The 27992-nt window shown below is 44.2% G+C and overlaps 1 protein-coding gene across 1 annotated transcript; it reads right to left on the reverse strand.

The window, feature by feature from the left end:
* Positions 1 to 4424: 4424 nt before the first annotated feature.
* Positions 4425 to 27992, reverse strand: IRF4 (interferon regulatory factor 4). Its single transcript, XM_019490320.2, has 9 exons — positions 27914 to 27992; positions 24731 to 24962; positions 23459 to 23645; positions 22016 to 22104; positions 20939 to 21077; positions 17256 to 17363; positions 15603 to 15956; positions 11331 to 11443; positions 4425 to 8921 (listed from the first exon to the last, which is right to left on the reverse strand). The coding sequence occupies exons 2-9, from the start codon at positions 24932 to 24934 to the stop codon at positions 8775 to 8777; spliced, it is 1341 nt and encodes a 446-aa protein (XP_019345865.1). The 5' UTR covers positions 24935 to 24962; positions 27914 to 27992; the 3' UTR covers positions 4425 to 8774.

Below are 27992 nucleotides of genomic sequence, written 5' to 3' on the forward strand. Positions count from 1 at the left end.
ACTGATTGGAAAACCATACTCAGAGGACATGTCTATATGTGCAATTAATGTGTATGAATAAATTCCATTGCTTTATTCCATAAGTTCTTATTGCTCTGGAGTTTTTTGCTCCTGGGCACACTTTTGGAATTTGTGCCCATGCCCACACTCCCTTGGGCCCTGCCAGCTGTGGCTGCTCCCTTCAGGTCAATGTACTGTGGAGGAACTGGATGGTGCACAAGGGTACTTCAGCATGGGGCTAGCTGGCAGGCAGCCCCTACACTGAAGCACCCTCGTGCTACAGCCAGCTGGGGCAGTGTCTACATGTGTGCTGCTGTGGAGTTTTTTACTCTGCAGCAGGATAGTACTTGTAAATACTTGTAAATACAAGTATTATCCTGCTGCAGAGTTAATTAATTTACTCCAGCCTAACAGGGGTGCACGTGCAGACATGAGATGTTAACAGCACAACTAATTGGTCTACTGCACAGTAAATATCTCATGTAGCTGCACTCGGAGAGTAGTTATCCATGGATCACCAAACTGGAAGGATGTCTATCAAGCAGGCTTCTACAGGGGTCTACTCTGAAGGGCAATTCCATTCAATATTGTTATTAGTGGCTTGGATGCTGAACTAGAGAGTACAATTAAATTTCAGATGATGGAGGAATTGCAAGCACATTGGAGAAAAGGGTTGGAAATCAAAATAATCAAAACAGATTGAAGAAATTAGCTGAAAGAAATGAGATGCAATTCAACAGGGACAATGCAAAGCATTACCCTTAGGTAAGAATAATCAACTGTATAAATACACAATGGAGAACACCTGACAAAGCAGCAGAACCTGACATAGAGGTTACAGCAGACCACAAAGTGAGCATGACCACAAAGTGAGCATGAGTCAGTAGTATCATTTACTGAACATGTATTAACTATGGGGTCTTACATAAAACATAAAGTAGTGTTGCTATATGCAGCACTGGTAAGGCCCCCCCAGCTGGATTACAGTATCCTGTTTTGGAAGAGATCCAAGAGCAGGGGTGGACAAAATGTGGCTCGTGGCCCAGATGCAGCCTGCCAGGCCATTCAATCTGGCTGACGGAACCCCTAAAAAATTTAGAAAATGAATATTTATCTGCCTGGGCTGCCTGTCATGCGGGCCTCGATGGCTTGCCAAAACTCAGTAAGTGGCCCTCTGCCTGAAATAATTGCCCACCCCTGTCCAAGAGGATACACAAGTAGAGGTCTAAAATGCATGACCTCTGAGGAAAGATTGATAGGGTTGGTTGTGATCAGTCTACAGAAGAGAAGACTGAGGGAAGGCATGATAGATAAAGGGTTACTGCAAAGAGGAAAGTGCCCTTGTTTCCCTTGCTTTTCCTTATGGTGCATTATAGGGTGTGCATGGTGTGTAGAATATTGTCTTGTGTGTGAGGGTTTGAACGGGTGAATTTGAGGATTTGGGGGGTAAATAGTTGACTGTGAATGCAAGGGCTTCAACTTAATGTAGACCACTTCCAGTCCCATGTTTCTATATAAGAAATTGTTCTGTGCATCCACTGGAGCTAGGACATAGTCAGATTTTTTTTAATTAAAAGAATATGCTGAGCCCACTGGATTAATTTTAGGGAAATGACCCAAAATTTGGTAGCACCTGACAGCCAGACAACATTCTAAATAACTTGACAGGAGTTTTTTGTTGACATAGCCAGCATCTAGGATAATCATCTAGCATCATCTTGCACAAACATGGCAAAGGGACAAACTATATTTTCAGACTGCTGTCTCATTTTTCATTTAATCTAATAATAGAATCCAGTAGAAATAGTGACAAGGACCTAGCTCTGGCTGAAGAATTTACACATAGGATGAGGAAGTTAGTGTGTTGTTTGTTTATGTGATGCAAAGGTGGGTACCCCAACCCTATGTGCTTAGGGAAACCTGAAACCTGTTCTCAGGCAAAGCAGATTCCAAGTAGCATATAGCAACCAGCAGTCATAAGGTTCTTGAGAATCAGCAGCCTAAGGAACACTTGGCTCTGCCCCTGTTCACTCAGCCATGCCCATATGCTCAGCTGTATGATTTTGTAAGTTCTTTGGAACTGGGTTGCTCTTCTTTAGGTGGTCTGCACCAACTTTTGGGGCACAGTGGGTGTGTCTGCACAAGACACTAACTGTGCAGTAACCTAATAACACTGCCACAGTAGCATGCTGGGCAAAATCTATGGTAATAAGTTACTGTGCAATAGTATTGAGCTACTGCACAGTTAGCATTTGTAAAAAACCATGCACCATGTGCTACTGCGCATTTAGTACTTGGTTATGCAAGTATTAAACGTAATTTTCAGTAACTATGGTTACCTTAATGCAAGGTACTCCACCTTGGAAAAGAAACCTGCAGCACGCTTATAGGCTTGGCAGTGTTACGCTGGCTAGCACCATGGCCGTAAGGGACATGGGGGTCATGACTGAGCACAAGATGAATATGAGCCACCAATGAGATGTAGCTGGTAAAGCGAGCAAAACTCTGGCTTGCATCCATAGATGCTTCTCAAGCAAATCCCAGAATGTCATCCACCCCCTGTACTCGGCCTTGGTGAGGCTGCAGCTGGAGTACTGCATCCAATTCTGGGCTCCACAATTTTAAAAGGATGTGGAAAAGCTTGAGAGAGTCCAGAGGAGAGACACGCTTATGATCAGAGGGCAGGAGAACAGGCCCTACGATGAGTGGCTGAGAGCCATGGGACTCTTCAGCCTGGAAAAGCTCAGGCTCGGGGGGACCTGGTTGCTGCCTGTAAGTATATAAGGAGTGTACGGTGTACATAAGGATCTGGGGGAATGCCTGTTCACCAGAGTGCCCCAAGAGATGACAAGGTCGAACGGTCACAAACTCCTCCAAGACCATTTCAGGCTGGACATAAGGAAAAACTTCTTTACTGTCCGAGCCCCCAAAGTCTGGAATAGACTGCCTCCAAAGGTGATGCAAGCACCTACACTAGACTCTTTTAAAAAACATTTGGATGTCTATCTTGCTGGGATCCTTTGGCCCTAGCTGGTGACCCCATGTATCCCTGTGGCTAGGATACTGGAGCCCATGTGGTCTCCCAGCCATGGGGGTATACTACACACCCCACCCAGCTGGAAGATCATATCAGCTGCAGGGGCGCATGGGGACCCAGTGCAGCTGGAAGCCTTGTCTGCTGAGAGCTCCCAGGCTTGAGGATGCACACAGGCAACCCCATGCTGGGAGATCCAAACAGCTGAGCAGGCTCCCAGCCAGATGGGCCCCTGGCCATGCATTCAAGTAATTGGGTGTTAGGAAGCAGCTACAAAGGTATTACACATATTTCATGGAATAACTTCTTTTATCATGCTGTTAATCAAATGAATGTGTGGCCAGGCAGCTACATACAGTAGATAAACTGGTTAATCAGACCTTAAGTGTAACACATATATGAGGCCATAAATACAGCACTGCTACATTTGTGGAATTATTTAAATATATAAAAATGATTTTCTAGCTAAACCTCTCGAGTCTAAATATATTTTAGCTTCATACTGTGCTGCATGATGAGCCTCTAACAGCCTATATATACACAGGGTCTTTAAACCTCTTTTTCTTGGATCCAGTCAATGTAAAGTTAAACAAAAGTCCTCCTTTTAAAAAGTAGCCCTTGCTGGGTTTGAAATTGAAATTTATTATAAGCTTAATAAGCAGCAGATCAGACATTTAGTTCATATGAAAATACCACAGTCCAGTCCACCTTGACATAAATTGCATACATTTTTTCTGAGAAAGGAAAAAGCAGGATTGCAGTAAGTTACTTTAATTAAAAAGAAGCTTATATTTCTTATCTAGAAATTCTAGAAGAGACAATGATCTGGGGTAACAGAATGCTTTACTTTTTCCTGAAAGCTCTTTGCTGAAAATGGTGTTTCCCCACCTCCACTTTGCTGACAAATGCTGATGTAAACAGCATACGTCTGCCTGTTTAAAAGGCCATGGGGGTTTTCACGTGAATCCTGTGTTTTTTCCACAAGCTCTGTTACGTTGTACTTCAGCTTAAAATATATCTTCTCTTTCTGGTTAACCTACATCCCCTGTGGTGCTAATGCACTTTTAAACACTAGTCTGAAGCACTTCGCAAAGCAATACCAAGCCAAATTGAAAAAGGGAGCGAGAGAGAGAGAGAACTATAGTTATAATTGTATGTACATATGAGTGAGATCACAATATTGATATATTACAGTGGAATTGATCTGAAACCCAATCAGTCTTTCTCATCAATCTTTGCTAGGAGTAAAATATTTCAGATATAATGCCACTGAAATCCTAACAGGAAGGAAGTAGACCTCAGAAACTATAAACAGAATTTAACAGAAGTAGGAAGTACCTCAAGCGCTTTCATGTTAGTGACTGGGTAAAAACACTGAGAGGAGAAAATGTTTTCAGGGTTATTTTTTTTTCCAGTTTAATTATCCTTGGTTATTGTGAACAATTAAGACCAGTCATATAAGGCAAATACAGTACTTAAAAATTGATTGGCATTGTGATCCACAGTTAAATTATACAGACACATTTCTTTTTTTTTTTTTTTTTAACCCATTTCTGGGTTTGTTTAAGCAGTTTCACATGGACGTTATCCTCTGCTACCAATGGACCAGATCATATAGCCACCATCTTGCAGGATGCAGTTCTTCTTTTTGAACCCTTCTTCTTCAGCAAAATTTGACTTTACCCCAGCCTCCTGCCCATAAGAATAATTAAAATCTTCTTCCAAAATTGAATAACTCTTGCCCTGGTCTGTAGGAAATGCTGCATACAGAGACTTTGAGTCCCTCATGTAACCTCTAGATTCTTCTCTTGGGTGCTATGCGACATATGCTGTTGTTACGTTGCTGGTTATCATTGCAGTTCACTTAAATCAGTTCCTGCTGTTTAATCTGAGCCTTTTTGGTGTGATGATCTTCCTTTATTTTTGTCCTAGCTCCTCTTCTCTTGCTTCTCGGAGAAGGAATGAACATATGTACAGACACAAAACTCAGAACAACATAAGTGCTTTGCTAAATTAGGGCCCAAGTGCAATTAGCATAACAGCTCTGCTAACCTACCCACTTTGAGTCCTCATGAGGTTGGTTCTCATGACCCAGTGGGCATGTCTACACAAGATGCTACGTTGCAGTAGCAATGAGCTACATCACCGTAGCTCATTGCCATGGTGAAAAAGCATCGACAGGCACAAACCATGATGCCAACACTACTCCGAAGGACTGTCAGAAATTACCTGTGTGGCATCAGGACTGCACAGTAACGTCAGTAACTTTGCAGTCCAGTGCATGTGTGCATGCGCCCACTGTATGCTTGGAAAGTACTTTACTTCCACAGCCATCATCAAATAAAACATGGAATAAGTTTTAGAAAACTACTTTATTATAATTTTTCATGATAGAATTGTGATTCCCTGCTTTTTTGGAATGTACCACATTACAAACATTTAGCTCAGTACAATTATCTTTTAAAAGAACATGACACTAAACTATGCTAAAAAATCTATGAACAGCAATGAACAACTATGAACAGACCATATATGGAACCTTTCAGCGGCTGTATACACTTCCAGGGTTTCTTTACCCTTTTTTCTCTAAAACACATCAAATTGTCAGGCTGTGATCTTTACATACTGGATAGAACAATTTGAATGTTCCTGCCCAGCCCCGTGCCAGAATGATTCAAACTAATCTGTCAATAGCTCATTACCATTCTTGTTCTCACATAAGACGCAATTCTGCTTCTGACAACAGTCAGCTGTACTTCTATGGCAGCAAAGTTTGGAGTTACCAGCGCTAATTTTTTTTTTTTTAATTTTCCAAAGGAAATTAGTATCAGCTTAAAAACAACAAGCTTAAGGAATTGGCCAGATACTTCAATAACTTCCTAACCTGCAGTGATGCTGAAAACAGACTCTACCACTGTGGACTCCCTCTAAAAATCAGGGTTTTGTCATATATGGTGTTACTTCAGTGGTCAAACCCATGGGGACTCTGATGGCTTAGGGACCAACTTAGGTTCCCAGAATGGATGCCACATGCAGTGGATCTGGCATGGGGGAAGGGGGAAGCTGGACATCCATGGGCTTGTTTGATACTCCTGCTTTAAGCCAACCCAGAAGTCAGGAAATGCATTTCAAATAATGAACAGCATAAAAAAATCCATAAAAATTTTTAGCAGTGGCAGCAATAGGAAGAGGATAATATATCCCAAAAATAGCATGCATCTTTAAGATGTATAAATTTAAGTTCCCTGGAACATGAGTCTGCTGCTAGGCCAAATACATATCTTACCTGGCTAGATACACGCACAAAGTACCTTTCCAACTGTGGATATGACTGTGTTCCAGCATAAGTAACATAGAATCACAGATTTTTAAGGCCAGAAAAGATCATTGTGATCAGCACTACCCCATCAGTAAGCTACAAATCCCTTGAATACATGTTTTTCCCTTTTCAAAGCAAAAGGAGGGATAGATATTATCCAACACTGTTAAGCAATATGGTCCAAATTCTTCTCATTATTGGGCAAATGGTTCCCATGGATTTCTATACCAATGGGGGGGAGTAAGTACATGCCCAAGGACAGAATGTGGACCTAAGTCAGAAATCTACTCTTTGAATATTTAACATGTGCACCTTGGAAGTTAATACAAGGTGGCTCTCTTAACTCTAACATCTTTGATACAAACCTACTCAAATGAAGTCCTCACTAACATTAATGTATACATTAGGGCTGTGCAAAATTTCACCAGCAGTTATGTTTCGACGCTGTTTCAACTTGTTTTGAGCTCGAAACAGCAACATCAAAATGAAACAGAGAGCTTCGAAATGGCTTTTAAATGAAATAAGGCAAGTCAAAACATTTTGAAATTTTTTAAATGTTTCGAGTTTCGAAGCTCAAGCTGGGCTTGCCTGCAGGGAAACAGAAACTAAAGTAAGGAGAGGGAGGGGGAAGAGAGGGGAAGGACTGCTCTCATTATTGACTGTAGCTGGCCAGTGACTGTCATCCTTCCCTGAGATCCCTTCCAATCCCAGTGCTCTGGAGGAGGGATGGAAAAACTGCATAAAAGGCAGCATTGTTTGAACTGCCCTGCTTTCTGCCTTGGTGTCAGCTGAGTGAGAGTGCACCTTAACACACACACAGTGTCACCCACCCATGTCACGAGTGTTGCCTGTCAGCAGCTAGGGGTGCAGGGCCCCAGAACCCAGACTCCCCGTGCTCCTATCTCCTTGAAAGCTGGCAGGCTTCATGGCCTCAGCAGGGGCTAGCATGCCTGCAGCTTTCACCCTGCTGTGCCTTAACACACACAGTGTCACCCATGTCATAAGTTTTGCTTGTCAGCAGCTTGAGATGCAGTTTCCCCCAAACCCCTGCACCTATCTCCTTGAAACTTGGCAGGCTTCATTGCCTCAGCAGGGGCTAGCACACCTGCAGTTTTCACTCTGCTGTGGCTTAACACCTACACGTGACATGAGTTTTGCTTTCAAGACTTTGAGGTGCAGTTTCCCTGAAACCCCTCCACCTATCTCCTTGAAACTTGGCAGGCTTCGGCTTCATGCCCTCAGAAGGAGCTACCATTCCTGCACGTTTCATCCAAATCAGGCCAGAAATGATAAAGTTATAGGCTGTTTTGAACTTCCCCATTGTAGCCTGTGGATGAAACATCGAACATCGTTGAAACAGCGAAACTCTACCGACGAAACAAAACAGAACAGCGGTTTCAAAACTAAGTGAAATAAAAGAAACGCTGTTCCATTAAAACGGCAAAATGCTGGCTGAAATGGAACGGTGCCGTTTCGCACAACCCTAATATACATGTACAAAGACAAGCAAACTGTTATAAAAGTTTATAGCTATTTTCTCAAAAAAACCTACTCTTTCCATGTTTAGAATTCATATCAGTAGTCACACCTGCAATACAAATAGCAAAAGGTTTTGTGAACTACTGATTCATAACACATAATTGTAAGCTTACCATCCTGACAATTGCTACCCTAGGTGTTTTAGTTCAAAAGTACACCACCGCCATTTTCTTTGCACTGATGCACATTTCACCACTTATACAACTGCAAGTATCATAGCTCCAGGTGCTTTTTAAAGTGCCCAGCACTGCAGTGCCTACACATGTAAAAATGCCCCTAGATAGCAATCCAATAACAGCAATGAAATTCACTGTGAGGAGAAATGTCAGTTGATCATAAAAATATCTCACTGATACATTTCATAGAAGAATATAGGAATAAAATCTTTACCCTGCTTATAAAGCTAAATTATTAACATTTATGCACATAACTATTCACAATATAACCTACAACTGCTACACCAAATGGGTACAGCCTTTTCTGTCCTAACTACAGCTTCATGCTGGGAATATTGCAAACACATTAACCTTCCCTGAGATTTGGGACTGCAAATAAATAACTGCAAATATCTTGTTGCAATCCCTGGATTTAAGTCTTAAGAAATTGTCCTCAAAACCATGAAGCATGTTTAAACAAATGTAAACATATCAATCAATGTGTCAGTTTTCAGGTATCCCAGCAACAGTAGAATCTGTGAGATGCATCTTCATCCAAATGTTGAAGACCCAGCTTTCATATTAGACAACATTGTCAGTGTAGCTGAGTTTCAGATCTTTAACCCTTTGTTTTTCTGGAGAAATTCGGCTCCAAAATGTGATCCAGATGTGATCTTCCATTATGCACAATCTTTACACCATTGTGAACATGCTCATTCTGCAACATTTATTCTTGAATAGAGGAATGGCTAATAGATCTGTGGTAATCCTCTGGACTAGTGACATGTTCTGGTATAGGTTCATAGCCTCTCAGAAAATGCCCACTGTTTTGTTGAGCAAAATAATACAGCTGCCTCGCAAACATTGGTTCAACCTTAACAACAGATAAAAAAAATTAATCAGACGCATGATAAAATGACCCATGTCATTCATCTTAGCTAGTTGCTAGAAATTAACATGAGAAGCAAGACAAACCCAGTTCTGTGTATGGAACTGGAAAGAAAATTTACTATACTCTCATTGAGCTCACCTTTTAGATACAGCTGCAGATTTTTAAGCTTATTGGCACAAATATATCTGCACACACTTAATATGTACATCTTCAAATATCTTCAAATAGCTTACAAACCTTTCATTTTTGCAAAATTAGCTACTACATGCAAGGCCTGATCTGTGAATCTATGCCCACAGCAAGGAATTCCATGCCTAAATTAGGTATATCCAAACTCGTGCACACTTCCACATGATTAACACCAAAAATCTCTCCCTTATCCTCTGACTCCACATCTATAAACTTAAAATGTTTGGGCTACCAATAATGCTTTAGACACACTGCCAAAAAGCCAGTCTTTCTAAATTTAATTTTACTGTGCTATTCATCCCATTCATATTAAGGTACATGTTAATTCTGTACCAGTTAAGCGGGCTGTTTGTGTACAATGCTTGTATACAACTCTCCTCCCCAGTCTCATCAGCACCAAGGGCCCTTAGCCTTAAATATTTAAATGTGAATGCCAGAATATAAAATTGTTGGGATCTACTTATAAATGAGATGGGGAAAGTTTGTTCTGAGACAGATTTTTCCCACAGGCCAGCCTGGCTCTCAGTCAATGATCCCCTAGTTATTTAAACACATTGATCTAAGGACATCAAAAGTTAGGGGTTGGTGGGGGAGAAGTAAAACATGTCCTCTCCAGATTTCAGCTTCCATCTGGAAGAGGAAAGGGAGGACTGGTGGCCCTTCCCTGCATTAATATTTGGGCTGATTGGTAAAGGAGGAAGAAGGCAGCTGTGGCCTCCTGCTCGTAGGGGATACTCTTGCTGAGTGCTCCACCAAGCCTCAGCTTCCTCCCTCCCTGTTCTTCCACCAGCTCTGTAGAGTGCAGAACAGAGGGACCACAGCCAGACAGGAGCTGAGCTAACTCCAGAGAAGAGAATGAACAGCCAGTTCTGGCTGTCAGAGGGCACAAACTCACTAAAAGGTACTGGGGAAGTGGGCACAGAGCAGAGCCTTTAGGATGGGAGAACAAGTTATCTCTAAGAAGGGGGCCCTGCAGGGAGACTAGAGAGCAGAATGCAGAAGGGAAGGAGAGAAGGGTTGTGGGGGGAGTTGTTTAGAGGCTTATGCAGGAAACAAGAGGGAAGTTGTGAGCCTCAGAAAAGAGTGAAGAGTCTTGGCAACTTTGCTAACAAAATTACTTCACTGAGTTTTTGCTCTGATACTCCCCCAGCAACACAGAGGTCCACATTAGAGTCTGACTGGAGGATATCTGAAGGGGAGGAAGAGCTGACCAGGACCAGGAGATATTTTTTCAGATAGAGGATGTCTGGGAAAGAGAGCAAAACAACCTAGAAGCTGTAACCAGTCTTCTTTGGGTATCAAAGGGCAACATGTGGTCAGGCAGAAAGCTGCATAATTAGTTAGGGGAAAGAAATATTTGAAGATAATCTATCTGAAGCCCCTCATCTTAACAGCTGAATGACTTTTGGAAGCTAAACAAAAATGCCCGCATTCTCCTGCCTTACAGCGTGCACATTCCCTCCCTGGAACTCAGGTTTTATAGGTCAGTATGGAAAATAGCTGATTTTAGTTTCCACCAGCACAGCTGCCTTGCTGCAGAGAACAAATGCAAATGTGTGCAGTATAGGCCAAATTCAGGTTTAATAAAATAACTTCAAAATGTGAACCAAGAGCAACCCAAAGCAGTAAATTCTGCCAAGAGGCCTAAAACAGCTTCATGTGCATGCAAACTGCTGTCACTGTCTTCAGAGGGCTGCCAGCACTGAAGTGGCCTGGCACTGACAAGTGCTTATCACCTTTTGTAGCAGGGCTGCCACAAACTCTGGAGTGGTTTTAGATGAAAGCTAAGATTCTGGAGTACAATTATGCTGCTTTTTTTCTGTTTTAGCAGCTACATCATTATATTATATTCAAGGCCTTGCCTACTAGCATTGCGTTAGCCACATAATACAAGTCAAACTTCCATTTAGAACTAGTAATCATCCTACCATAGCTAGTAATCATCTGGAGATTTCAAATCACTTGTCAATGAAGGCTAATGAATCAGAAAGAAGAGAAAGGATTTGACCAAGGTCACCCAGCTGACCACTGGTAGAGTTGGGGATTGAAACTAGGTCTTCCAAGTCCCAGTACTGTATCCTTTTGTACCTTCAGGGTTTAGTGCCTCTCTCCAAACTTAAGGATATGAGGCAGAGAAGGCTGCTTGGTAACTGCCCATCTCATCATTTTAAACTAAAAAAAAAATGCATAAATCATACTTACATGGGCTGTAATAAGCTTCCTCTGCCTTTGTGGGTCTGGAAATTCCTCTCCAAAACACAGAGCAACCTGGAATCTTGGCAGTGGACGTCCATGGTGGGCAAAAGCTTGCAACTCTAAAGAAAGAACAAATATATTTAGAAAAATCTTCACCAGGAATGGCTGAGTCAGGATGGGGCCCTTGGCAGGCAGTAAAAGACCTCAGAGCAGAATAGCAAAAGATGGGTGGGCACCAGAGAGTGGAGAAAGAGTGGAAGAGGTCTAAGAAGAGGGAATGCAGGCTCAGAGAAAGGAGAGACAAAGAGGACAGAAGCTGGAGACTTTGTAACAGATGACAGGTAAACATTAGCTAGGAACAGACAACTGAAAACCAGATTTTCTTCAGATTGTGGTAATACTGAGGCTTGGCTTAATACCAAGGCCTTCTGAAACACTTCTAAGGACCCTTGAACTTTGTCTGTTTTGAGCTTTTCCCGCTTCGGAAGGACGCACCAAAGTCCCATGGTATAACTTCCTTGAAAAACATGGCAGTGAAGTTGTCAAGGTGGGGTAGAACAGGAGGAGCTGTTGACTCTAACAGTAGTGCCATGTACTACTTTAGTAATCACAGTGTTTCAGCTTCAGTAACCAGAGTGGTCCAACTCACTTGACTTAAAGCAGGAAGCAGAATCTAACACAAACAGAGCTCAGTTGGCTCCAGTGTCTGGCCATTGCCCGTTCCACCACAGTCACATAATTAGTTGGGACCCAATATGTTTTGGAGAGGTAGGTGAGCTGGTTTCCTTTCTCTTCTCCAACCAGAGCTAGGTTCCCTGATATCTCACACAATCTCTTCTTGTGGCTGTGCTTACACTACACTTCAGAGGTGTAACTGCAGCATGTGCAGGCTCACCCATGTGAGCTTTAACTCCACTACCAGAATGAGTGAAGATGCAGTCACATGGATTAGCAGCCTAGTGTACAGGCAGCATCCATGGTGGGTTTCTGCAGTCCACAGGCACCTGTGCTGACCCCCTGCCTTCAATGCCCAAGCTAGAGCTCTGTTATGCCTACACATTCTCCCACCTGCACCATACCAGAACCAATAATAATGTTCTACACTGACTTCTATAGCCTTTCATTACCACAGAAGCACCTTTCAAAAGGGAATCAATATTATTACAAGTAATATATTTGTGATGGGGCATGCTAAACAGCAGAGAGGAAGATGGTTAAGGCATTGAGTTAAGGCCTTGGACTAGGATTCAAGAGATGTGAATTCAATTCTTGGTTCTGAGGCTGCCACACACTTCCAGAGGGCCTTAGGCGAGGCGCATAACCTGTCTGTGCCTAACTCACTCCATCTGTGAAACAGCGACAACACTACTTCGTTTCTCCAACCGCTTTCATACACCCTCTATTTGGTCAGCACTGGCCTCATTATGCCTAGCTCCAATCAACATTTTCTGTTTCCAGAAAACCCTAAAAATGCTCCAAACCTTGTTGTTGTTGCCTTCAAGGACCTGTTATGTCCCGTTTCAACATAGCTTGAATAAGCATGTGGCAGCTATTCAGTGGGTGCATCTACATGAGAGGTTTACTGTGTAGTAGATTGATTAGCTGCACAGTAAATGTCACGTGACTACACGTGCACCCTATTAGGCTGGATCAAACTAATTTATGCCGCAGCAGGGTGGTACTTGTAAATCTAAGTACTATCCTGCTGCAGAGTAAAAAACTCCGCAGCAGTGAGCATGTAGATGCTGTCCCAGCTGGCTGGGGCATGAAGGTACTTCAGTGCACTGGCTGCCTGCTGGCTAGCCCCACACTGAAGCTCCCTTGTGCCACAGCTTGCCCCTATGCAGCACACTGAGCCAGGGGAGCAGCCCCAGATTGGCAAGCTGGCCCTCTGGGGCCCCTGCCAGCCAGGGCTGCTCCAACCCAGCTCAATGTACTGTGGTCCTTGGCACACATGCAATCGTTCCCAAATTTATTGCTTCACATTAATTGCACATGTAGATGTGCCCAGTGAGTATCAACTTGGAAAGAGCATAGACAAGAGATTTCTTGTTCTCCAGGATGATCAGTCCAAAGCTGCCTTCACTTAAATGTCATATGACAGGGATAGAAGGAGCTACTTAGTGTCAATGCAATTTCAGACAAATTAGTCCCAGTACTGCTATCAAGAAAGGACCTTCTCTCCATATCTGCTCCCTCCCCCTACTTCTCCATGGAATTTAACATTATTGCAGTGAGCAGTGCCACATAAATATCCCAGGGAAGATGTAGGATACAGAGGGGAGTTGCTTCATGCCAGGTCTCTGTCTTAAGAAGCAATCCTTGATGTGGAACTCTCCCTCATGCACAAACTTGAAGTGAGGTCCTCTAAATGTTTCTTCAAGTACTTCCCCTGGCTCCCTTTCATCTTGTAAGAGAAACTCAAGCTGCTTCTAATCTACAAGGCCCTCCATGCACCCCAGTCATACCAGCCTTCCTAAAATCCTTTTACACCTTCCTCTTGCTCTTATCTGCCAGCCTCCCAGTTCTCTCCCCCTCTTGGTTTACTGTGTTCATGACTTAGGTCCCTCCAGAGCAACCCAAATGTTATAATTGATCTCCTCTGAATTATGTGTCTGAGTGGTACAGTTTACTTAATATAAAGCCTCAGTCTTTTAGAGACCATATCCTGCATCTGCATTGTACCCTGTATATTACAGACCACAACCCAGGTCCCACCTCTTCCTCTTTGAGTCTCTATATTCTTTTGGACATGCCATCTTTTAATAGAAGTCTTCAATGCTTCTGTTCACAAAGGCCCACATTTTCTAAACAGGGCACATCCAAATCTGCACTGAATGTTGTGAGCTTGCTACAGGCATTACAAAACCACCTAAGCAGCTATGTATTTGCACATGCTAAACTCCAAATTGTGCACACAGCTGCAATAGCAGAACCCAGGCTAAGCAGACAATTATGTACAAGCAGTGGCTCATGCATTTACGCATGTGCAGCTCAGAAAAATCAGGGATCTGGGGAACAAGAGGCTTCTAAAAAGAAAGACTGCCACACATGGGCTGCAGAACTCAGAGTAAACCTACTGTGCCATCTGGAAAAGGGGAAGGGACTCACAAAAACAGCACCACGGACAGAAGTACATTTCTTACAATTAGCATGCAAGAGAAGTTAAATTTCAGCTGCATTCCACATTTGTCTTTAAATCCATATATGACGTACCAATTTTGCTAGGGTGATACACCAAAGCCTGGATGTTTGTGTATTTTAATGGTGGCCGTTCATTTTCTGGTGTTAAGTGCTACACTGTTTTGCAGGGAAACTTATACGGGTCCCTGTGTCTGAAATGACAACACTATTTGTGGCTGCTATAGTTGCACCCTTGTCCCCAACGGGAAATAATCTGTCCCAGCCACATTATGCGGAGCAGGCTACTCTCCCCACAGTGCCTGCTCTTGGAAAGTAGGGGCTAAACCTCTAACCCTTGACTTCTGGGCCCTCCTTCCACTGTGCAAGAGAAGAAGGAGCTACCCTGTGGAGACTGTTCCCTTCTCCATACTACTGCCTATAATGGAAACAACCAGCACAGGGGAGATAAACACATGTTCTACCTCGTTATTTACTCTCCAGGTATCTGATCTTTCATTATCGTCCTTTCACCTGACCTTTCATCTGACCTGACAGTCCCACCCTATCCCAGGAAGATGGGAAAGACAGAGTTTCTAAAATCACCTCACAAATATGCCCCAGGGTATTTTTTTAAACGCACACCAAAAAACCCAGATCCAAAAAAATTCCCCTCTTTCTGTTGGAAGTCATACTTTAAATACTTTGGGCCTGGCTTCAGGTTCACCCTGGAGTCATATGACGTTAAACTATAGGGTTACTCAAGGCTTATACTAACCTATCTGAGATCAGAATCCACTCTCCTCTGCTCCTCTATATTGGGAAAGGATGTTTCATTGGGTTCCCTCTACCCAGAATAAAATGACAGGAACCTTCCAGCATCCTTGAGTGAGCATGAGTAGTTCCCAATGCTCTCAACAAGAGCCATCTCTGTGCACTGAAAGCACCACTGGCATGGTTCTGCACCAATTGAACACTACCCTTTCCTGTACTCATTTAGCCCAGACATTTAGGACCAAATGCCTGTTGAGCGCCTGCATCTCCCCATGCTTGACTTTGCTGGCTGCTGCAAACTGAAAAAGCTCCTGCTCTGGAACCTTCCTGACAGCAGGCTGGTGACATTAGCAAAGACAGTATGTAACCTAGGTTGAGAATTACCTGCTAAAAATTGCTGGGTATCAAACAGCTTGGATGTCTGCTCTCTTTCCAGTTTGTTGGGCCTGTCACTGCATAGTGCCAGAGGCCCATCCCAGTAGATTCTGCTCTGACAAAGTCTCTTAGCATAAAGCCCATCAGGTGCCATCCTCAATATCACTCCCCGTTCCAAGTGATTCAGTAATTTTTCTATGTTTTTCCTCTGGGCGTTGTCCTCTGGGTAAGGGAAGATAACTTGATCCAGGCCATTGACCTCATAATTTTGGCCATGTGATATCATACAGCCTTCAGGATTTGAAGTCGTCACCTCTTTTACTAGTGTTTCACGGTAATATAAACAGATGTGCAGTCGACAGTCTGCAAATACAGTTTTAGAAAGGAAAAATTTTACTGCAATACAGTGTTATAAATATATTACAGAGCAATACTATTCATGCCAATAGGCCACATTTTACAAGGCCCTGAGCACCTGCCATTCCTAACATTCAGCACCTCCCAGAATTTAGCCTTAGATTAGCAAAAGAATATACACTGAATTTAAATATTAAAGCAGGTTGCATAAGGAAACGCAGATTCCAACACCAGCTTCTACCAACAGGTGCCACTGGAGTGACAAATCCAGTAGTCCTCCATGCAGGCAATCTAAAATATGGTAAAAATTAATGCTTGGCTTTTTCATGAATGGAAAAAAAAAAAGTGTTCTTACTTCACAAGTTATATAAGAATTAACCCGTAATCTCAGCAAGTTTCTCCAGATGTTATGAGGAAATAGCTAGTGTTTCTCTCCAGATTTTGCATATAACCATCTGAGGCAACCACTCAGGGGTTTTAGAAAAATGCAGTTAATTGCTTATAGAATTGGCCTTCCCCTAACTTTAAAACAAAATTGCATTTGAAATCTTAGGCATTGTGGTAAAGTGGTTCAGTAGAGAAGACTGATTGCAAAAGGTTCAGCCTTGCAATGAACCCATACAATCTTATGCATATAGAGGCTGATCCAGAAAAGCTACCCAGCTCTTTGAGGGCTTTTCAGAACATATTTAAATCTGTATATGCAAACAGTGTTTCATCCATTAGTATTGTATCTTTCTGTTGTTAATGTAAAAAAAGAAAAAAGGGAGTAAAAAATTCCTCACCCCTGAGTCTGAATGTCTGCAAAACTGCCCAAAGATTTTATTTTCACAGAGACCAAGTGGCATCTCCAGCATAATGATCATATGTATCCGATCAGGACAAAATGTTAACTAAAAAAATACCTTTTTTTTTTTTAATTTAGAACCCCAGACCTTTGAATCCAACAGGACCAGGGCTGAATAGTGAACTAAAGAAGAATTTACCTCTGTCAGTCATTTTCCTATTTGATGGCTGAAGAAAGGCCCTGCTACAGCAAAATACTTAAAACATAAATAATCTTAAGCATGTGCATGGTCCTAGTGATCTCACTCCAAATCCAATATCTTAGGGAAACTATTCACATGCTTGCAGTTATCCAGATGTTTTGAATATCTTGCTGAAAGGAGGCCTAAGTTTAAGGAATCATCAGGCAAAGAGATTCAGTTCACTCTTGAAAAAAAGGTCCTCTTAACAGGGAGAAATACTGACTTGAGAAAGTTCTAGGAAGAATCTTTTGTATGGTTCAGAGTTGCATAGGCTTACCTGACAAGGCGAGCGCTTCAGCAGACCTTATGCTTGGCTCTATTGGAATTCCTGGAGCCTGGGACTCAGGTGGTGCACAAGCATAAAAGGTTCCAGTGACCTGACAACCTGTTTTCAGAAACAAAAAGCAGATGATGTCTAACTACCTAAAAACCTAAGAGCAAATTTCAGCAGGAGTTCACAACTATGGACAAGGAATTGAGCATTTAAAAAAAACAAACAAACAAACTATTTTCTGCTGCCTAGAGCAACTTAATTATAACATCTTAAGAAGACTGTATCTATATTTTCTTATTTGGAATTGTATATGCTATTCTTTTAGGATTTCAATTTCCCTACGACTTGTTCTTTATCTATCAATTTTGGCATGGTTTTTTCCTCTCATCATCTACAACCATGGGCAGATCTAGGATTTTGAAAAGGGGGGTAGAGATGCTGTAGTATATTACCACATATAATGCAACACCCATTTTTCTCCAGTTAAAAAGAAACTAGAAACTTTACCAATATACCAGGTGCCCAGGGGTATATCATTCCATTTACAATTGAAGCAAAAGAAAAAATCTGTATTGGAACAGGTGTTAATTTGCTAGATTGCAAATTTGTATAAAAACCCAACAAACTAGGCAAATCATCAAAATATGTTTTTCATTAGTCATTAGAATAAAATGGACATCTCTTTTTCAGATTCATAAGCAAAATCTTGCTTTCTTGAGCATCCTGACAGTGCATCCAATGCTTTGTTAAATGTTATTTCCACACCTGATTTAATGTTTCTAGCTAGGGTCTGCAGGGTTGTAAAATAGGAACTACATTTGCAGAAGCAGCTAATAGAAGAATTACAGAAGAAAGCATAGCTTGATTAGTGGAAGACCATCAAAGACCATTAAAAGAAGAGGGTCATTGTAGAATGAAGATTTTAGAAGGAACCAGGTAGATTATAATAAGCCAGGAAGTCAGTAGATTCCCTCACTACTACCTGACTAGAAATGGTACCATTGCCAGGCAATTGGCTCTAAACTCTGGGAGGACCAGGAATCAAAGGGGGCTGTGTCTGCACCATTGCACCCACTCCCTCCCCATCCCCTGAATCCACCTTCACTAGGCATACAATTTCACTAGGTGAATAGAGTACTGGAGAGTCAGGGGATTACACAGTACACTTCCCATAGAAAGATTTCTCTTTTCTCAAAATTACACCCATGGCAACACTTGACTTAGTCTTTTTAGATGTAGAAGCATCTTGGTTTTATTTTATTGTCTACACATCTTAGCATAGTATATAGTGCCTATTACCAAGACCGTACAACACAGTTCATTTGAAAATAAATATTTCTGTTAGCCTGAGTTCAATAAAAAACACCAAAATCTTCAGACCAAAACCAGCTTGGACCTTTTAATGATCCTACTGAGATACCTTTTGTATGAGGAGTAATTTGGACATAAATGTATAAAAAATGTTGGCTAAATAACTCAATTGTATCTTAACTGCATAAGCTGCCACATGAAGCATGTTTAACTTTCAGTAGACAAGTGCAATTAGAAGTTTATTTCACAGTACTGAAACCATGCAATCACTTTTTCTGAGGAGGTTATATCTTATGTGTTTTAAATATTCTTTCACCTTCATCTCATCTGGTCCAAGGATTTCTACACTTGAAGAATATCTCCACATCTGAATGCGGAGGGAGTTTTACTTGTGAAACAAATACGCTTAGATAAGCACATATGCAGTAGAGCCACGTCCACATGTGCATGGATGTTTGGTTCTCCATGGACAACTAGCAGCGACACACCTTGTGCCGCTGCGAATTGTCCATGGGGAATGCCTGTGCCATTCACCCTCTGCTGCATGGCAAGTTACCCTAGGTGGATTAAGGGAGGCTGGTGCCAGCACTGGCCTGGCCCCAGCAGCCTTATCTGGAGTTCTGGGGGTCTCCCAGGGCTTCAGCCACAGCAATCCTGCCACACGAAGTCTGGCCGGCAGCCAGAGCGTGGCTCCAACTGGCTAAACTCCACTTTTGATCAGCGCATGCTGCCCCTATATGTGCCACTCTGCTTTTCTTTTTGCAGATTTTTTTAAAAACCCCTGTGCTGCTCCTTTGCAGTTCAAAGAACAGCTGAACATATGGTATGTGGCGCTGCAGCTGTGTCTGCAGTGCCACATACTGCACAGCCGCGCTCATCTGGACACAGCCTAGGAGTCTAACCCTGCACTCATTCATAGCACAACGAATAGTCACACGATTAAGGAACTAAATGCAACCTGCGCTGCAACTCCCTTTGCCCTACTGATTTCCTGTACAATCCTGGACACATCACCTACATTCTTTGCCTCTGTTCCTCATAAGAGGTGGGAATCTTTATTTTTCTACCTCACTTATTTTCGAGGCTCACAGAGGTTTTCACCTTTCACAGTATTTAATATTTTCCTGATCCTGGAATGCTACAGTTTTGTTAGACTCTCCAACTGTAAGTTCTTCAGGGTAGAGACTGTCCTTTTGTTCTATATCTGTACACAGCCTGACACTGAGTGTAATCTGTGACTAGGGCTCCTGTGTGCCCAAGTCACAAAAAAATAATAATCTCAGCTTTCACTTAGAAACAAAAAGGAATATCTAGGCCACACAGTTAGATTTGAAAAAATGTGAACCACAAAAGACTCAACAACAAGAAAATTAAAAAAACATGTTGCTGTTTAAAAAAAAAAAATCCCTCTTGCTTTTAAAGACAGTATTATGACTTTATAATACTGACAATACCTGAGGCACAGGATTGGCAATGTAACACACTGTTGGCGCATCTACAGGAGACACTACTATGCAGCAGTTACTCAGCATTTACGTAGTACTCATATAATAAATACTACATAATTGTGTAGTAACTGCAGTTACTGTGCAGTAGCATTGGTGAACACTTTTTTAGTGACACTCCTGTGCAGTACTACTACACAGTAGTGTATTATAACTGTTTGTGCTGTGATGTGCTACTGCGTAGTATTATTCAGCCACTGAGCAGTTAGCATCTCATGTAGATGCACATATTGGTAATAAGGGATATGGAAGTGTATGACAGGATTTTTCAGAGGTGCCCATAACCCACAGCTGTCATCCAAGAAAACTCAGTCTTTGGAAAATGAAGCTATCCATGTAAATTGTAGAGGAGCCACAACTCAGATGTAGAAAGCTGGTGGTCCATTTATGGCAGTCAATTCTTATCTCTGTAGATCAGTGTATATCAGGAGTGCTTAATCTCTGGCCTGAGGGCCAGATTTGGCTCACAAGGTTTCCCAGAAGTCTGGATATTGTTGGTGTAGTGGCACCACTCCCCTACTGCCAATTTCTGGACCCATGGGGAGCCCCAGACCCTGCATGCTGGACCTAGAGCCTGATCCCAGTTCACAGGGCTGGGTGGGTTGGTGCTGGGCCCTCAGGACCCAATTCTGTCAGGCAGAGAGCAAGAGAGAATGGTGGCAGGTCCCTAGGACCTAATCCCAGTGTGCAGGGGATGCAGGGAAGCAGTGCCAGGACCCAGTTCCAGAGTGCAGGAGTAGGAGGGGGCAGTGCTGGGCACCACAGCCTGATCTGGCCAACAGATGGGCCTATGCTACTCACTTGGCCCACAGGGCCAATAGGTTGAGCACCACTGGTGTATATAATTGACCTCAAGTAAGCTGTTCTTACCACTTTCACAGGCAGGACCTTGCCAGGGGTGACCACGTGTGGCAAAAGGAACACCAGTGCACTGGTAGGGAATGTCAGGGTGCTGTTCTGGGGCAAACTCTCTCCAGTTCCGTTCATGAGGCAGCATGTAGTTTGACACCTGTTCCGTTCAACAAGACATTATTTTATTTATCTAATATCGGAATTGATACTCTGTTACACTGTTTCTCCTATTTGAGATCTTTTGTCATTTGTGCTTCCAAAGCTCTGTCAGACCCTGTTATCACAGAGACAAGAATAAAGGTTTGCTGCCAAAAAGAGGCTCTCAACTGAGCTGCCTGTCACCACTGGTCTAAACAAAACCCATGCTGAAATTATTTTAAAATCAGAGCATGGCTGGAAACCACTGATTTAGAATAGAAACATAGAGAAGTTGGGCTGGAGGGAACCTTTAGAGGTCATCTAGTCCAACCTCGTTCCAGAGCTAGGATCATCTTTATCCAAACCATCCCATAAAAATTCATTGTCTAACCTATTAGCAAAACTGCACAGTCAACCTTGACAAAACCACCAGACATAACACCCTAACCTGCCACTGGTAAAGCAGGGGGGCCATGACAGTCAATGTCCTGCTGCTGCAAGATTGTTAAAAGATTCTCAAGAGATCCAAAGGGGCCATGCCTCCCCACTACAGAGGAAGACAAAGACCCCCACAGTCTGTACCAATCTCATCATGGGTAAAATTCCTTCCTGACCCCAGATATGGTGATTAGCCTAACCCTGAGTGGAGGGGCATGGCCCTCTAGCCATAAACCTAGCACTGTTCCACCATATGTTTAAAAATCCTGGCCCCAGTAGTAGAACAGCAACACAAATGTCAATTACCAACCAAAACAGAGCTGCGATTCAGATTTTAGAGAAGCCAAGATAGATCCACAGCCCTGTGGTTTCACATGATAAAAGCCACTGCTGCCAAATTTCTCCATTTCCAAAAAGGTCTTTTCCCAAGCCAGGATAGAAAGCTAGGTACTGCAAAAAATTATCTTCATTGGCATCTAATGTATTTGTTTAAAATAAAAAGTGTGAGTGATACTGTACCTGAGGCTGTAGTGAAGTGTAAGGAGAAGCCATTGGGAAAGGATGGTTCATCATTAATGGCTGATCTTCCATGCTGAGTTGTTTTGCCCCTAGGTACACGATCAGGGTAAAAAGAAAGCCATGAACTCTAGCATGAGAAAACATAAAGTGACCTACTGTTGAGAAACTTGTGCAAGAAAGCACCTGTAACTAGGAACCTCCTCTCTTCACAGAGCACCCTAAAGTTAAGGGCTCAAATGTGTCCTGTAGGCACTCGCCCATATGGATATGATGCACAGCCATCCTGGCCCCAGAGACCACTGGCAGGGATTCTATCCCCCAGAACCTCCTGGTGCACACAGGAAGAGCACCTGCTACTCACACAAGCCCCTGTGCACTCTGACAGGGTGTGTATGTGTGGGGTATGTCCAAGAGTTTGAGAGCAGTCCCAGAGCTCATGAAATCCCAGACTGTGACTGTACCTGTCCCCTGTGCAGGAGCTCAGGGGGCACTCACCCCAAAGCAGGTGAGGACAGGCTGTTCTGTTCCACCTTTATTTAAAACCCACTTCCAATAAGAAACTTTTTTGTCTGTCCATCAACTGGGTGCTTAAGGTAGCTTCCCTGTACTTCAAACTGAACTGTATAGTCTATACAAAAGGTTATGCTCCTCCAATGGTTTACAGACAGCCCATCCCTCCAACCAAGAGACGGTTTTTAAAATGCTGTGTGACTCAAATTCCTGCCGTCCTTGTTCAGACAAAACCTCTAGTTTAAACCCTCTGAATAAGAGAAGTTTGCAAACTGCCCATCTTGCTATTGTAATGAGCGCTACAAAGTTGGACATCAGAGTGACTATGTGATTACTTCAGAAACGTAACACTGGAGTGATGCAAAACACATTCATCATCTCTTCATTTCTTGATTATGAGAAATAAGACCTACACACACACATGCTTACTTGCTTCTTTGCTTTCTATCCCCAAAGAGCAGTTAAAATGTTTCATGCTGGGTTGTCTTACTACAGCTCCAGAAGTTTGAGTTTGAGCCCCACTCTAGGCTTATGCCAAAAGCCACTCCCTAGTTAACCTAGCTGGAAATGGGTACCAGGTTATTCAGGCTGGGGAATCAAAGGTAGTTGGATGTATGGTAACTACCTCAAAGGAGCAGATAAAAGTAGTTAGCTGTTAGTCTAAAGTCAGACAGAAGGCCTTAGAGATAACTAAATCAGAGATGCATAAACTTTCATAAGCAACAAACAGCTTGCTTCATCCACAAATGATAAAGCAAGCTGTTGCTTACAAAAGCTTATGCATCTCCGAGTTAAGTAGTCACTAAGTGCAACTCTACCCTGCCAGCTACCTCAAATTCCACTGGCTACAGAACCGGGCACGTTAACCAGACAGGCCATGAGACTGGGAGGATCTTTAACGTATAGGTACAGATATATAAAATCTGTGATTACCTTTTTTAGCTCCTTCTGGCACAATTCTGTACACTTTATATGGATCTGAGATATCCAGCTGGCTTCTCTCAACCAGTTCTTCAAAGTCATTGCTCTTGTTCAGTGCACACCGTAACCTTGTCTTCCAGGTTGGGGGATCTGGTTTATCAATGCCCTCTCGGAACTTTCCTTTAAAAAGCGCCCAAGCCTGAAGACATTTCAAACAATCACACAAGGGAAGAAAGGAAGGAGAAATCAAAGGATGTGGTATAATACTGCAATCATTTAAATGTTTAAGAGTGTCAGTGTGAGTGTGTGTGCATGTATATGTGAGTGTGTATGCATGAATGTCAGCGTCAGTGTGTATGCATGTGTGTGTGTGTGTGAATAAGTGTGAGTGCATGTCTGTGTAAGAGTGTGTATACATGAATGTCAGTGAATGTGCATGTGTGTAAGTGAGTGTGTGTGTGAATGAGTGTGTGCGTACATGAGTGAGGGTCAGTGTGAGTGTGTTTGCATGTGACTGTGTGAGTGTGCATGTGCATGACTGAAAGTGTCTGTGTGTGGGTGTGATAGTGAGAGTGTGTGCGTAAGAAACTGTGTGTGTGTGTGTGTGTGTGTGTGTGAGACTGAGTGTGAGTGAGTGAGCGAGTCAAAGAGAGACAGAGAACTTTCTCTTTATAGATGTATGTGAAAATACACCTGAGATGGCTTCTTGTGGATGAAAACAGTTTAGAAAGCAAAGGGGGGGGGGTGATAACCAAGGAGGGAAAAAGCTACCAGGCAGGTGCTGACAAACCTGTTCAGCAGCTGAACAAGTCTTTAGCACTGAATGGCCTGAGGGGCGAGGGGGGAGGCTGCACCATCTGGAAACCCTTGTTAATGAAGGAAAAAAAAGCCCCCCAAATCTGGTGCTGTGGCAAGCACTCCTGCTGGGGCAGCAACCAGCCAGGCATGCTTTGAATCCCCCCCTCCCCCCAGGCTGGGTCCTGCTCCTGATGAAATCAGTGGCAAAACAGTCCCCACAGGGGCGATGGGATCTGGGAGACCCGGGCACAGGACAGGGCAAGGTGGTGGCGGCAGGGGACAGTGGCTGGGCTGGGATGTTAGGCCAGCCTGAAGCGCTGCCAAGGAGAGGCGGCTGCCCACCTGTGAGCCCAGGGGCAGCTCCAGAAGGGGCCAGGACACATGAGCCCCCCGGGGAGGGGGGAGGGAGGGGGAGGGAGAAGGAGGGCCCCTCCCCAGCCCCCTGGCAGCCCCGCTGGCCCCGGGGACCGCCTGCCCCAGCCCTACCTTGAAGAGGGCGGCGTCCTCCTCGCGGTTGTAGTCCTGCTTGCCGGCGTGCTTCCAGGGGATGCGGAAGATGCTCTTCTCGTCGTTCTCCCACACCAGCCCCGGGTACTTGCCGCTGTCGATCTGGTCGATCAGCCACTGCCGGAGCTTCCCGTTGCCGCAGCTCACCGAGGTCATGCCGCACTCGCCGCCCTCCAGGTTCATGCCACTCGCTGCACGCGCCGGGCACCCGCTGCGGGGACACAGGGGGCCCGCGGTCAGCGCCCCGCCACCGGGCCCCTGCAGCGCCCGCCCCGGAGCCGGGGCTCTCCCTACCGCGAGCCGGAGCGGGCTCCTCGCGGCCCCGCTTTCCACCCATCGCTGCCCGGGGGGAGAGCGCGCGGGTGGGTGCCCCGGTTGCGCGCGCAGAGCGGGGCTCTTGGGCGCGCAACTCTCCGGCGCGCCTCAGCCGCGCGCCCCGCGAGCAGTGGGCGGCTGGAAGAGCGCGGCGCGGCCCCGGGCCCTGGCGGCCGCCTCGTCTACACACCCCGCGGAGGGCTCTCCCCGGGCGCGCCTAGCGGGGCTTTTTAAAGCGACACAGTGCGTGTAGCACGGCATGTCCGCCGGAATAGAGCGTGACACTGGGTAGCACGGCATGCCCCGGGGACCATGATACACACGACAGGTGTGACATTCCATTCGTGATGTGTATCCTGATATAGATATCTGTGTATATCGTTATACCTAGCTAGCTATCTAGAGCGATTGATCGATCTATCCTGGGATAGATACATATATATCACAAATATCATATCTATCATGTATACCAGTGTGTGTGTGTGTGTAATGAACATCCTATCAATCATGCATGTCATATATATTATACATAGCATGAACATCACATATATGATATTCACGATAGATATTGACATGATATATATGAATGTTATAACATGTTATAATACATATAACACCCACCCTGCCAGCTGGTATATCATGTATAGCTAGTGATATACCATGACACTCTATATCATAGAATCATAGAAAATTAGGGCTGGAAGGGACCTCAGGAGGCCATCTAGCTCAATCCCCTGCTCATAGCAGGACCATCCCCAACTATCTCGTCCCAGCCAAAACTTTGTCTAGCGGGGTCTGATAAACCTCCAAGGATGGAGATTTCACAACCTCTCTGGGTAATTTGTGCCAGTGTTTTACTACCCTCTTACTGAGAGGTTTTTTTGTAATCTCTAACCTAAACTTCCTTTGCTGTAACTATATATCACCTTATATCATGGGTACTGTGATCTACCATATAGACTATATTTATGATATACACGATATATACAATATTCTCACACACACACATATATAGAGAGATCAATATAGCCTGTATATCATAATGTAATATATGATATTCATGATATAGATGGTATGCATGATAAATGGGTACTATAACACATATAACACATATGCTGTAATATACCCATCCTGTCCGCAGGTATATAATGTATCTCCTATGTGACACAGTACTTACCCACCCTGCTAGCACACGTGTGTAAGTTTTTAGCAGACAAGGTTCCTTTGGTGAATCTGATATAAGTTTTTAGCATCCACTAACCCACACGTACAAGTCTATAGAAGTACATGGCATGTATCTAAAATGCTAGATGCTAAGCTATGGACTCTGACCCAAAGCAAATGCTGTACCTTCCGGAAAGAAGTGGAGGTATCTAATCACCTACCCAGAAAACTAACTTATGTTGGACAGAGCTACAAACGGCCGGAGAGGCTGAGAAGAGCCTGAAGGAAGGAAACTCATACAAATTACCCACAATAAAGGGTGCGTCCCGTGCATACTGAAAGAGAGGGGCAAACAAGAGCCCACAGCTAGGAGTTGGTGCAGCTCCAGGGAAGGGGGCATGTGGCCGGGTGAGTGGAGGTGGCCGCGTGTGTATAACTCCGTGGTTTTGTAGTTCAGCTTCCCTTGCGCCCCCAGGTTTCTGGTCACTGCACCTGTCCCCCTCGGGCAGGTCCGGGGCAGGCGATGGGCAGCACCCCCAGGCCACGCTGCTCCCGCGGAGCCACCCAGGCTCTCAAGCACGTGCAGCGCCTGGCACAGCAGCCCGGGGACAGGCCAGGCTAGAGCTCAAGACTGGCATCTCAACAGCCGGGGGACCTTTTCATTCCCCAAGAGTGCAGGGGGAAAGGGCAAAAAACCCCTCAAGTGACCGAACTGAACCCACCCCGAGCTTTCTCCTTCCCAAAATCAAGCTACACAGAAAAAAAAAAAAAAAAGACTGGGTCTTGCAAGAGCTGAGAAAGAGCCAGCCTTCTGCAACCAACGTCTAGAAGGGGTTGATTTAGTAGAGGGTTGAAAAACAAGCCCAATTCCCTTTTACATCAAGAGGAAAGTTTCCAGGCACCGTCCACAGCTAGCCAAGCGAAGTTCTTTTGGCTACTAACAAAAAAAATCAAGGATGGAAAAGGAGCGTTTCTTAAGACACCTGTACGTCCCCCCGGCCCCTTCCAAGAGGGAAGATGAGCCACATCTCTCCAGTGCCGGCTCCTTTTCAGTCCCTGACATGACAAGGCTTTCTGCCACCTGGCTCTCAGCAGGGCAGCCCTCTTCTCCTGCCCCCCAACAACTTGACCTGCTGCTGTTGAACTCCTGGCCCAACACGTCCACCAGATCAAGCCTCCTAATTCAGCTGAGTGCCCCCCTGAGTCAGTCCTGCCCATCTCTCCTGCTCCAACTCCCATTTCTAACTTGTAGCATCTCCCAAGAAAGTTCAGCCCAGCCACTGGGTTCAGTTCGGGAGAGCTCCCCCTCTGCAGCACCCCATGGGCTAAACCCAGTGTTATGCCAGAGCTTGAAGTGTGTGTGTGTTGGGGGATGCTTAGTCAATTGATAACCAGCAAGGACATTTCTATGGGGCTAGGCAGGAGCAAAGGAAAGGCAGGAGGAAGGAGAAGAAGAAACCATGGGGAGAAATGGGGCTGGAAAAGACCTCAAGAAGTCATCGAGGCAGGAAAGGTCCTGTGGTCCCAAACGAAAGGTCTCGTGTCCTATACAAGGATCCAAGCCGAGACCTTGGTGTTTTTAGCACCAGACTCTAACCAAGAAGGAGATGGAAAAGAAGGGGGAGGCGAAGGAGAAGGAGAAGGAGAAGGAGAAGACAAGGTGTGGTGATGAACGTCTCTTACCTGTCGCCCAGCCGCTCGGGAAGGGGGGGGGAGAAGGCAGCCCGATTTCTCAAATGGTTAAAAAAGATATGAAAGAGGA

Source organism: Alligator mississippiensis, chromosome 3 (genome assembly GCF_030867095.1).
Source record: "Alligator mississippiensis isolate rAllMis1 chromosome 3, rAllMis1, whole genome shotgun sequence".
Taxonomy (NCBI): Eukaryota; Metazoa; Chordata; order Crocodylia; family Alligatoridae; genus Alligator; species Alligator mississippiensis.

Bases quoted from the DNA above. Each gene is read 5' to 3' on its own strand.
- IRF4 (XM_019490320.2), bottom strand. From the start codon at position 24,934: ATGAACCTGGAGGGCGGCGAGTGCGGCATGACCTCGGTGAGCTGCGGC. The intron at 15,957-17,255 runs GTAAGCCTATGC...CTGTATTTGCAG, and splicing joins TGAAGCGCTCGCCTTGTCAG to ACTGTCGACTGCACATCTGT. The intron at 8,922-11,330 runs GTAAGTATGATT...TCTGTTGTTAAG, and splicing joins GGAAGCTTATTACAGCCCAT to GTTGAACCAATGTTTGCGAG.